This window comes from Ochlerotatus camptorhynchus, unplaced genomic scaffold (assembly GCF_037179485.1).
Source record: "Ochlerotatus camptorhynchus isolate MF236.1 unplaced genomic scaffold, CSIRO-AGI_Acam_v1.1 ptg000343l, whole genome shotgun sequence".
Lineage (NCBI taxonomy): Eukaryota > Metazoa > Arthropoda > Insecta > Diptera > Culicidae > Ochlerotatus > Ochlerotatus camptorhynchus.
In genome coordinates, this window is record NW_027040831.1 from 1,451,825 (window position 1) to 1,464,126 (window position 12,302).

General features: G+C 44.4%; 2 protein-coding genes across 4 annotated transcripts; one reads left to right on the forward strand and one right to left on the reverse strand.

The window, feature by feature from the left end:
• The first annotated feature begins 94 nt into the window (after positions 1-94).
• Positions 95-10,171, forward strand: AsnRS (asparagine--tRNA ligase). 2 transcript variants are annotated; one of them, XR_010518333.1, is made up of 4 exons: positions 95-301; positions 8,210-9,077; positions 9,138-10,068; positions 10,107-10,162. XR_010518333.1 is itself a non-coding variant. In XM_065231135.1 (3 exons), exons 1-3 carry the CDS (start codon positions 283-285, stop codon positions 9,910-9,912), a joined length of 1,662 nt encoding a protein of 553 aa, XP_065087207.1. In that variant the 5' UTR covers positions 95-282; the 3' UTR covers positions 9,913-10,171. The 2 variants fall into 2 exon arrangements, 1 of the variants encoding a protein (XP_065087207.1); XM_065231135.1 differs by having other exon boundaries at positions 9,138-10,171.
• Positions 10,172-10,433: 262 nt separating this feature from the next.
• LOC135708948 (thiamin pyrophosphokinase 1) lies at positions 10,434-11,907 on the reverse strand. 2 transcript variants are annotated; one of them, XM_065231144.1, is made up of 4 exons: positions 11,661-11,907; positions 11,279-11,411; positions 11,037-11,200; positions 10,434-10,967 (listed from the first exon to the last, which is right to left on the reverse strand). In XM_065231144.1, the coding sequence occupies exons 1-4, from the start codon at positions 11,679-11,681 to the stop codon at positions 10,497-10,499; spliced, it is 789 nt and encodes a 262-aa protein (XP_065087216.1). In that variant the 5' UTR covers positions 11,682-11,907; the 3' UTR covers positions 10,434-10,496. The 2 variants fall into 2 exon arrangements, with proteins under 2 accessions (XP_065087216.1, XP_065087215.1); XM_065231143.1 differs by lacking the exon at positions 11,661-11,907 and having other exon boundaries at positions 11,279-11,561.
• Positions 11,908-12,302: the final 395 nt, after the last annotated feature.

Here is a 12,302-nt window from a genome sequence, read left to right on the forward strand (position 1 = left end):
TCGAGTCGACCCAATCACACTTTGACATTTTGACGTCGGATCGCCACAACAGCACGACTGCAGTCACTCTTCTTTTCCTTCTGGCTGCTGCGTGCACTGGCTGGACTGGTGGTTCGTTTGTATTCCTTTTATGCAGCAAGCTCGGCATTGCATCGGAAATTCTGTAATATTAGCTATTAATCATCGTGCGATTAAAGTTCTCTTTAAATAGTGCAACGATTGACACTATTTGCTATTAGTGCTGTTATCGTGCACGAGAGCATACCGGAGGAAGCAGCAACAATGGAAAACCTAACCATAAGTAAGTACCGCAAGTTGGTGTGGAATATTGAAAGGCTTATGTGTACCGTCCTAGCTCGAGAGATAATCGATTTTGACTCTGCTGCATGTGATATTTTAAAATAGGGAGTAGGAATGCAACTTTATTTGCTAATCTGATGCTTATGAATAATTTTGTTGCATCAGCTATTTTTCCTCAAACTCGATCATCTTCATAGTATGTTACTTACATGCTTGGCATACACAGTTTTGGTCACGAATTGCTCATTTGCTAATAACTTTGCCAACAGTTGACAAAACATAGTTCTGTTTTAAGCAGTAGATAGAATAAAGTTTAAGCTTGTAATAGATACGTAAGAAAAAGTAGATTTTAATGCTAGTAATAAAAACTGTATTTGTTTTTGCGTTGTAAACATTAACTGAGAAATGCTCGCTGCACATCTCGGACTTTAAGTGTAAAAATTCATTGGTGTTGATTCAAATGTTAAGATTCACCTACTCTTTGCATACCGTGCCGATTCAAATTTCGGACACTTAAACTCGAATTTCGGACACTTTTAAAAGTTGATTATCTCGGTCGAATATGATCCACATGTCTTGTAAATTTTAAATTTTTTTGACTAGTGCCCTCCACGATCATCTAACATTATTACTTTGTTTCTAACTGGATGTAATATTTAATTAAAAATGAAAGTGTCCGAAATTTGAATCGGAACGGTATCTATAGTAAGCTATGATCCTAATCTATCAATTACTTTAATGAAAATCAATTTTCAATAACTGAGTGAAAAGATATTAACAAATAATGAGCAGTTGGTGTGTACAACTGTGCATGTCAAGCATGGTTACTTACCTTACCAGTTACTAAAGCCTGGGTGTCGTTTGCTGTACACAAAAGTTTCCATTCCACTCGATCCAGGGCTGCTCGTCGCCAGTCTCGCAGGTTGCTCTATTTTTGCGGTGTAGAAGATGGGTGGTTCTCCCAGCAGCTGGCGCAATTCGCGGTTTATTCACCTCCTCCACGTTCCGTTTTCCATCTGCACTCCTCTGATCTGATCTTGAAGATGAATCCGAGTTGCCTGTTAGCTTTGGGTATGATGTCCGAGTAATGTAGTAATGTAATGTAAACATTTCAAAGCAGATTTATGTGTTATTCCTTTATCATTGACGTTGTCCACACGCTGCAAATATTGATTATGGATTGTATAATCAAATGTTATTGGTAAGGACACTGGAAATTCGCGATTTCGTGGAAGACGCAAATTCCGTAAAAGTTGGCTTTGGCCGCGAAATTTCATAGTATTTTATAAGGACTGTTTCAATTTGAAACTAGAATAGAAACGCACCCCTCGCAATGCTGAGTTTCAGTTTCATTATTCGAGCACCAGATTTGAAACTGCTCGACTATTCGGTTTTATTTCTGAGCGGGTTTGAAACACGAATGGAACTCTGTTTCAAATTTCTTTGGATGTATTTATTAATGTTTCTCGTAAATTTTCAAAGAACTTCATAGAAGTTGAGAAGATTTGGAGAACTTTATTTAAATAAAAAGAGCTTCACAAAAATCGGAGAACTTCAAAGTGAACAGTAAACTGTATGCAAATCGTATTTTAAACCAGTTTCAGGGAGTATCATTGAAGTTCAGGTAATTTCAAAGAAGTGGGATGTATTTCATAAAAGATCGTGGAACATCATAGTAGTTCTGAGAATTTCATAGTATATTATAGAACTTCATGAAAATCTATGGATCTTCGCAGAATTTCGTGAAAGCGCTTGCGTCTCTTACACCAAGAAGATATTATCTCATATGATACCAGGTTGCTCATAAATTATACCAATGATCTTCAGGTGTTCCTTTAGATATTTTTTCAAGACTTCGGGTTGATCAGGTATCATTCTAAATCACATCTCTCAGATATTCTCTCTGAAGGAACTACGGGGACAGGACGGGGCAATAATGAACAGGCCGAGACTTGACGAACAAAAGAATGTTTTATTAAAGCAAACTTGAATGACTCACATCGAGCTCTTGAATTGGAATGACAGCGAAAAATAACAGGAGTGACCAGGTCAGGTAATCCAACGACTACTTTGATTTCATCCCCTCTCGCTTGGAGTCCCAGCATCGTCCGAAGTTCATCAAATCGTCCGACGTCCAACGATTTAATGAAGAAGTCAGCCAACTGGTTGTTGCTGGCAATCGGCTCCACCAATAGCTTACCAGCGACCTGATCACGAAGAAAATGGTGCTTAATGTCGATGTGTTTGGCTCTCTTACTCTCCAAGTTCTTGGTCATACCAATGCATCCACGATTGTCCTCGTATATGGTGATTATTTCAATGTTCAGCTCACCGAGATCGCCTAGAACACCGACTAGCCATATTGCTTCCGATGCTGCAGCACTCAATGCTAAGAAGTTGCAACTGTTGTTTGCTTCTTGCTTGACCACGCAACAGTACATCCGAAAACACGGAAAACAAATCCACTCACTGAGTGGCGCCGCTTGATTGTCTCGAGTAAACGTCAAGCAACACTCCATCGATCCTTTTAAGTATCGTACAACCCGTTTCAGAGCTGTCCATGTTGAAGTTGGAATCTCCCCAGATATCCGATAAGAAAGCAAATGTCCGGCCTTGTGGACATTATCACGTACATCAGGCTTCCCAATAATTCACGGTACGGTTCTTGAACACCTTCGGCCACTTGACGATCCAATTTCAATCCTTTCTCCATTGGCGTCCTTGTTGCATTGCACTCCACCATCAACTCTCCACAATCGGTCATTTCAAACATCGCCGACAGTTCGCGTTTCAGTTTCATTATAGTGGTCAGCTGCATACCTGCTATCAGGAGATCATCGACATACAGCACGATGAAAACAACGTCTTTCCCCCTCTTGTCGATACGGGTGTATAGGCAATAGTCGTGCTTGGAACGTGTGAAACCTAGCTTCAGCAGCGCTTGATTGAATTTTTCGTTCCAACAACGAGGAGGCTGCTTCAGACCATACAACGATTTCTGTAGCTGGCACACCAGCCCAGGACTTGCCTTGACGCCCTCCGGAACAGCCATGAAGATTCTCTCTTGTAGCTCACCATGAAGGAACGTCGTCTTGACGTCCATCTGATGGAACTGGAATCTCCTTTGTACGCCTACGGCCAGCACAATTCGAATCGTCGTCAACTTCGCAACGGGCGCATATGTTTCATTGTAGTCCAGGCCAGCCTTCTGCAAGAAACCTTTGACTACCAGTCTTGCCTTGCATTGCACATGGTTTCTTTCTTCATCCTCTTTCACGTGAAAGACCCACTTCGACTGCAAGGGCTTGACACCGGCAGGGCATTCCACCGTCCTCCACACCTTATTCTCCTCAAGAGATTTTAACTCGTCTCGAACTGCGGTCATCCAGAGCTGTCGATCTTCGATTTCGGTGTACGATTCCGGGAGATCTGGGAGCCTGCGCTCCCGTTCACTGCGCCTAGTGTCACCTCTATGTTGTGAAAGGAGCGTCCCAGGGTTTTCGGATGGAGCTTCTTCGGTTGGTTCTTCATCCAGATCAACGGTGCTTTGCGTATCCGGATCGACTTCATCTTCGGTTTCGCTTTCGATAATAGCTACTGCTTCTTGTTCGGCCGACGAATTGTCCCCCTCTGGCGAATACAGCATGGGAATCACTAAGCGAACCTTCGAGCCTTCATCTTCTTCATTTGCGTATGGTAAAGAAGCTTCATCGAACTTGATGTCACGAGAGATGAATACTTTTCTTGCTTTATTTAACCGGACCGACTGCATGCAATCTAAACTGCTAACCAGATGGTCGCTACATCCGGATTCCACGTAGAAGATGGTTCGCTTGTTCTGCACCTTCGGTTGCTTCTGGTTCACCATGAACGAAACTGCTTTGCTTCCAACCGCTGCGTTGACGTTACCATCTTTACACGACAATCTTTTATCATGTGGCCAGTTTTGCCACATCGATGACATTTTCCGTTGAACTTTCGTTGCTTCTTATTTCTGCCTCCAACAAACGCTGCTGCCTTGTCTTCGCTCGACTCTTCCATCCTATCAGACCGCTTGGATTCTTCAGCCAGTAACCGCTGTTTCACAGTCTCCAATGTGAGGTCGTTCTCGTTGATATTCTCTAGAGCCGTTACAAGGGAGTCGGAGCTATCGGGAAGGGTGAGAAATATTTGCGATGACATGTCCTTCTCTTCGAGCTTCGCGCCTGCCGATTTGAATTGGCGTATGATATCGTTGAACTGTTGAAAATGATGCCGCATCGAAGTTCCTTTTTTAATACGTAGCCTGGCCGACTGCTTTCGCCACAGGGTCTGACTTGCTACAGACTTCTTCGCATATCTATCTTCCAGTGCCTTCCACATTTCTCGAGCAGTCTCCTTGTCCCGTACTATGCCTAGACATTCATCAGAAAGGAATCCAACTAGCAAGGACTTCGCTTTCCGATCTGTCTGCAAAAACTTTGCCCTTCCCTGGTCCGATTCACCGGGAACTGGCTTGTCTAATACGTCCGAAACTTCTACCACATCCAGGTACAGTTGAACTCGAAACCGCCAATTCTCGAAGTTCGTTCCATTCAACTGCGGAATTCCGGAGCCTTCCTTCGTAGACGAGCCCATAACCTGAAGAAACTACGTGGACAGGACGGGGCAATAACGAACAGGCCGAGACTTAACGAACAAAAGAATGTTTTATTAAAGCAAACTTTAATTGCTCACATCGAGCTCTTGAATTGGAATGACAGCGAAAAATAACAGGAGTGACCAGGTCAGGTAATCCAACGACTACTTCGATTTCACTCTCATATTATACCGGGCAGATCAGTCCTCTGGATACTTTTTCAAGACTTCAAATTGATCAGGTACTATTCTGATGAAGATCTCAAACTATCCAACAATTCAAATCACATCTCCCAGATATTCTCTCAAGATACCAGGTGACTCAGAAAATATTCCAAACTCCTCGGGTTCAGCAGCGTTTCGATTAGCGTAAAGACCCGACCTACTTGATGACAAATAAATTGTTTAATTAACAATAGCATATTATAGAAGAGAAGAAAGATGGAAGCCACGGACGCGGGAGAATCCAAGAAGCAAGCGGTCGCCTCCCAGGAAGAAAAGAACTCATTTATGAGCCCCTTTTTTTTATTGATAATTGTATTAATCGGCTCCGCGGTTTTGCCTTCCAAATAAACGAAGTTCAGCTGCTGAAAGTTCGGTACAAAATTACCTAATTCGGTAATAATTTCTAAGTGTGATACTGTAATGAAATAGAGTAAACGCATTAATAGTGGAGTTAGGTTAGTGCAATGGGTTCGTATCCCCACTATAAGTGCGATTATCCTATTGAAAAGTTTGAATAGTGGGGTGGTAAGCTCGGTAAGCTCTGTTGAGCATCCCTTCAGTATGCACGATGGAATGCCGTCAGGACCAACAGCGTGTGAGAATGTCAACTTCTGGATGGCAGAGTCGACGAAGCCCAACGTGATCGTGAAAATATCAAAGCTACCACATATCTGGGAGTAACTCTAGCCCATTCACCAACTTAGACTAACGAGACCGTTGAGTTGTTAAAAACGTTCTTGAAATGCTCTGCCAGAAGATTAAAACTTTTCAATGGAATGTTGGCTTTTTTATCGTCTAGGTGAATCTCAACCGGTAGTGAATCTCAACCCATTCTCTTCCCTCAATGACTTCACAAACGTCCAGAATAGCTTGGGATTGTGCCGGAGATTGGCCTGCATACGTCTCGTGTAGTTCTTGTATAGAAAACGGTCGATATTGATTACCTGAAATAATACAAAAATAATTACTTGGTTACGGCTGACAGTATTTGCGTAATTGCCTTAGATCTCAAACGCTTCAAGTGTTGTAAACGAGCATTAGTCTACGTAGTTTACGGCTTCATCGATGGATCCGCATAAGTCAAGCAACTGACAATCTGCCTGGGCCAGTGAGTGACCCAATGCAACAAAGTCAGTAAGTACATAACGCGGGTGACCCACAACAAGAGAAGTGCTGACCGGAGTAGAATCGAGTAACAGTTCAGTCGTTTGGATACCGCAATCAATACGCAACCACCATGTGACTTGGTGTTATTCATCCGGTTACGGCCATTGCGAAATGTTGCAAACACCAATATGGGGGGTATTGGGGGAGGTTGTTCATTAAAACTTCCGGTCCGCTTCGTAGCATAGTGCTTGCTAAGAGGTGCCGGGTGGTAACCCACTGATTACCTGACGATCGGCCAAATTTGGAAGACGTCTGCATTGAATTGTCTCACATTGTAATATTCCGCCCACTAATATCACAATCAATTGCGAGTAGCTGAGCGGAATGGAGACAAGGAAAGCATTTGGTACAGGACCAAGTCTCTCCCGGCTGGCGCCAAAACAATGAACCTGGAAGCAACTGGATCAAGTTGTCATGGGGCACGAAATGATCCTGTTGCATGGCTTGGAGCCAGGGTGCCTTCCATTCATTTTGACTAGAGAAGTGTTTTGTGAGGTTGTGGAATGGTAGGATGGTATGATCAAGGGGTTGGTCACTCTACACAGTGTGCCAAAATCAAACTTGGGCACACCCGGGCGTCGTCATTGACGCTGTTTGGCACCCATGGTTACAATTGATTGATGATCTTTAAAGTTACTGGCAACACTGAACTTTTTCTGCGCTTACGCAGTGTGCATGTGTCAAAATTATCAAATTATTTTCAAAACAACCGTGAATCTCCACCAAGTCTCGCCATGGATTCTCAAAATCGTTACACCCGTGACGGCAGTCGCATCCACATTTCCTCCCAAACGAAGAACAGCTGACAGCGGTATCTTGACCTGACCGAGGTTTCCGGCCATGGCTACACGAACTAGCGATGCAGCTCCCACGGCTGCTTCCAATGCTGCTGCTGGTCCGTCTTTTTTATGAATTTTAGAGGAGACGGACCAGCAGTAGCAGCAACTAAAGCAGAAGCAGCATTGGAAGCAGCCGCAGCCGTGGGAGCTGCATCGCTAATTCGTGTAGCCGTGGCCGACGCTGGAAATCTCGGGTCGGCCACGACAAGCGGTGCTTGAGTTTTAATCGGAAAGTCAACAACCAAACAAAAACTATACCATCCGACCATTCGAACTTCTCGAATACATCCATGGCGGTGGCTGCTACACCAAACGTTCCATCGTCCAACACATCGTCTTGGCAAAATCTCAAATAGTTCAACAAATTATTTGAACTCTCCTGCATTTTCGCACTTCATCAGAAGCCGATAGCAATAGAAACGAAGTCTGCAGACAAGCGTTTGATAGGAATTTGACCTGGGCCCAGGTCAAGCAGCTGCCCAGAATGGAAGTCTTTCACGTTGGCCCTGTGCACCTCTTGAGGTTCCCAGGTATTTGAGTACGACGACGATGGACGTTGCCCCTTGGAACGGAATGAAAGCGAACAAACCTGATGTTGCACAACAAGCCGGCGCGTTTTTTTTTTATTTTCAGCAAAACAACAAAATTCTCCATCTCTCTTCTTTATTCTTTCAATCTCTTACTATCCCTAATCGGACGCTAGTGGGACCAAAAAGCCTGCTAGTGAAAGGAAAGTCGTTATTCTATACGGTCTAGCATAGGCTACGACTAAATTTCCGTAGGTTCATGCCTGGCTTAAGTGCAGATCGGTAGGCAGCAGCCTGCCAGTGTGTGAACTGAGCAATAACAATAACGCCAATATGGAGGGTATTTCAATAAATATCCAACTGGTAGGGTATTTGACAATTTTTCTATAACCAGAGGAACCATTTCTCCCGGAATCCTTTCAAGAATCACTCCCAAGAAAACAGCATAAGTAAAACTGTTTTTGATCTGGTTGTAACTAAATCGACACAATCCTGAACACCGCTAATTTTTAATCTTGGTTTCTCTTTCCCCAGACGAACTGTACACCTCGGAGAAGCGCGGCAGTGACGAGTCCGGCGATGGAACCGCCGAGAAACCCTTCAAGACTATCATGCAGGCGATGCGCCACGCTGGTAAGGAACCCTTCCCGACGATCTACGGCGACGCCAAGGACGAAAAATCCGAATCGCCGTACGAGGTAGCGACCAAGTCGCAGCTCAAGAAGATCCAAAAGCTCTGGCTTCGGGAGAGCTCAAAGAGCGCTGACAAGCAGAAGCGCGAAGAAGAGGATGCCAAGAAGCGTGAACAGAATATGGAGGAAGCGAAGAAGATCGTCATCAAGGAGGATCCCGCTTGGCCAGCAGCGAAGCTGATCAAGATCTCCAAGGGCGGTGAGAACCGAGGCATTCGTGTCAAGATCTACGGATGGGTACATCGGTTGAGACGGCAGGGAAAGGGTTTGATGTTTATTACGCTTCGCGACGGAACGGGCTTCCTGCAGTGCGTGCTGAACGATGTGCAGTGCCAAACGTACAATGCCTTGGTTCTGTCGACGGAATCTTCCGTGCAACTGTTTGGCACACTGAAGGAAGTTCCGGAAGGTAAGAGTGCTCCCGGAGGGCACGAGCTGCACGTGGATTATTGGGAACTGATCGGGTTGGCTCCGGCTGGTGGTGCCGATACGATTTTGAACGAAGAAGCCCATCCTGACGTACAGCTGGACAATAGGCACATTATGATTCGTGGTGAGAACACTTCCAAGATTCTCAAGATGCGAGACGTGATCATGGATGCTTTCCGGGCGCATTATCATGACCGTGGATACACGGAGGTGACGCCTCCAACGCTGGTGCAGACCCAGGTCGAAGGTGGTTCCACGCTCTTCAAGCTTAACTATTTTGGGTAGGTTCGAGTTGAGCAGAATCCGTTTGCTAATTCATTGAAGTTTACTTTTTATTACAGAGAGGAAGCCTTCCTGACTCAAAGCTCTCAGCTGTATCTGGAAACGTGTCTACCGGCGCTGGGAGATGTCTACTGTATCGCGCAGAGCTATCGCGCCGAGCAGAGCCGAACTCGTCGTCACTTGGCTGAATACAGTCACGTCGAGGCCGAGTGTCCGTTCATCTCGTTCGATGAATTGCTGGATCGACTGGAAGATTTGGTGGTGGACGTCGTCGATCGAGTTCTCAAGTCTCCGTGGGGTTATATGGTGAAAGAACTCAATCCGGACTTTGTTCCACCGAAGACACCATTCCGTCGTATGAACTATGCCGATGCCATCATTTGGCTGAAGGAAAACAACGTGACCAAGGATGACGGAACGTTCTACGAATTTGGAGAAGACATTCCGGAGGGACCGGAACGAAAAATGACCGATACAATCAATGAACCGATTATGTTGTGCCGTTTCCCGGCAGAAATCAAGTCGTTCTACATGGCAAAGTGTCCGGAGGATAGACGGCTGACTGAAAGCGTTGACGTGCTGCTGCCGAATGTAGGTGAAATTGTCGGAGGATCGATGAGGTCCTGGGATTATGAGGAACTAATGGAGGGCTACAAGCGTGAAGGAATCGATCCCAAGGCGTACTACTGGTACATCGATCAGCGTATCTACGGATCCCAGCCCCACGGTGGCTATGGATTGGGATTGGAGCGGTTGATGTGCTGGCTGTTGAACCGGTACCACATCCGAGAGGTTTGTCTGTATCCAAGATTCTTAGAAAGATGCAAACCCTAAATATCGGCAAACCCTTCGCATTTGAATTGAAGCATTTATGGAACATCTTTCAAGTCTCTGCTGATATCTTTCTGTATTAGGATAATGGAAATAAATTGTAACTAATGTCGCTTTCGTTTTTGCGGTGTAGCTACCGAAATAATTGAGGGTGTAGATGTCGGTTGCATCTTTGTATACCAACAAATTTTGTTGAGTTGTCAACGACTCGCGCTTATTGCCGCTTACACTACGCCGCAAAACGGAAACGACATAAGGTTGCAAAAGCTTCAGCGCGCTTGCATTCGGTTGGTTTTCGTTCGATCATTGATAATGTCACCTCCCTGTCCCTGATTATGTGACTTTCGAAGTTGTTGCCAACAGACAAGTTTCATTTGAAAAAAAAATGCATCTATTTCACAAGAGTCTATTTTGAAACTCTTTTAAAAAAAAGGTCAATTTACAACAAGAGAGATAAAGTACCCTAGGTATGTCTCAAGCACCGGAAACTCCTAATGACAGTGATGTTGCGTTCAACCACACGCTTTAATGGGAAGGCAATACTATACGATTTACAAATATTGAACTAGGTTCCAAACAATTATCTATCACATATCTTTGGGCGATGTACCCATGCACCAGAGAACAGCGCTATCGGTTTTGATTTCAACCTCCTGCTCCGAATAGGTATTGGACGTGCTAACCAAACTGCCAAACTCCATCACTCGCTCGTCCAAATTCCACCGTAGGCCACTGGTGCTGCAAACGGCCCGATGACCGATCGGCATCAGCGAGCACCAAATGTGTTCGAGTACAAGCCGTGAGGGAATGTTGATTCGATGGACTCCCGCCGGAAGCAGCCAGCAAAGTGAATTACTCGATCGCAGAAACACAAATGCGTTCGGTAGGATTTTTGGTGCCAGAAAGAGTGTATTGATGTTGGCCATGATCTGATCCAACCGCCCGGAACTTTCACAAAGCACAAGCACCCGGCTAATTTCGCTGTGGTAGCCAGTGTTTTGGAGAGTCATTAGCGATTTTGTGAAGTCGGTTGCGTTTTGGTCCGGTGTCTTGATGATCTGAAGAAAAAAATACAATAAGATCTCCCTTTAATGACTCTAAAATGGAACCTAATATTCTCTACCAACCCTACAATTCAGCCGTGTAACGTAGGCCAAGGATTCGTCCGTGCATGAGTCGAAATCTCCCGTCACCAGATCGGGTGCTTTTAGCTGATCCTCGGTCCCGATGTGACCTTTGACAAAATCCACCCACCGATTCGTACCTCCGTCGACCGTGATGCGTACCTTGGCTAAAAATAATACACCATACATTACGTCGCAGAAATGATTCCATTCACAGTGCGTCAGACCGCCCACCCTGCACTCACCATTGTTCCAAATCGACCGAAAGTATTCCTTGTGTAGCAGTATCGGCCGGTTAAGCAAAACGACGGCCAATCCATCGCTACAATTCTGCGCGTCTATCAGATCTGCTGGGGACCACGTGACTATGTTGGGCAGCTGAAAAGAGCAACTTCTGATGAAAATCCTTCCCAACTTACTCATCCTGATGCGTGCAGTTTCCAATCCAACACCATCTGCCACAGCTGTGAACTATTCGCCGTAGCCGACTTTGCTTTCTCCAAGGGTTTGTTTTTATTGCATATCTTTATTAAATAAGAGAACATCGCGCATTCGACCTTGGATAGAAAAGTGTGTGCACTAACTACGCGAAACCCGAAAGTAAACAATTTTACTATCACTACTTACGTCATCGTCGTTGAAAAGCATAATTTTATACTGCACTGGTATGCTGCACACGTGCTAATGGTATTTTTTGTGTAGTTGGTGTTTTTTCTTTGTTATAAAATTGTTTGCTCCCCTATTGAATATTAGAAATAACAAGAACACCTTGGAACTGTTCGGTGTTAGTTATTGATCTTCAAAATAAAAATATTGCTTGCAAACTTAATGCAAAACAGCGAGAAAAGTAGTGTGGTTGAACACCGCTGCACTGATCCGCAGAATGAAAGTGGAAAATAAATAAAAACGACGTTGACAGGAACCCCAGCCGAGCTGCAATATTAAAAGCAAAACTGCATTCGCAGAAGAGAGAGTATTTGTATCGAGAGTGTGAGTGCTTATGAGCGCTAAATGAGAGCTTAAGGCCATAGACACAATGACCGTGCGGTTGTGACGCGATCCAAAATGTACACTCAAAGATAAATTAAATCAAAAAAGCTTAAAAAGTGTGCAGATTCCCGCTTCACCTCATTGAGTCCGAGCCATGATTACTTCGGCAGTAGTCATGCATGATTAAATTCGAAATAATCTTTCCAGTATTAAATTTTTATTATTTTTGAATATTAATATATAATCAAAAAAGGTTAGAATTCAATCAAAAATTATTAA

Bases quoted from the DNA above. Each gene is read 5' to 3' on its own strand.
- LOC135708948 (XM_065231143.1), bottom strand. From the start codon at position 11,456: ATGAGTAAGTTGGGAAGGATTTTCATCAGAAGTTGCTCTTTTCAGCTG. The intron at 11,201-11,278 runs GTGAGTGCAGGG...TATTATTTTTAG, and splicing joins TCGGTCGATTTGGAACAATG to CCAAGGTACGCATCACGGTC. The intron at 10,968-11,036 runs GTTGGTAGAGAA...TTTTTTCTTCAG, and splicing joins TTACACGGCTGAATTGTAGG to ATCATCAAGACACCGGACCA.
- AsnRS (XM_065231135.1), top strand. The intron at 9,078-9,137 runs GTAGGTTCGAGT...TTTTTATTACAG, and splicing joins TTCAAGCTTAACTATTTTGG to AGAGGAAGCCTTCCTGACTC.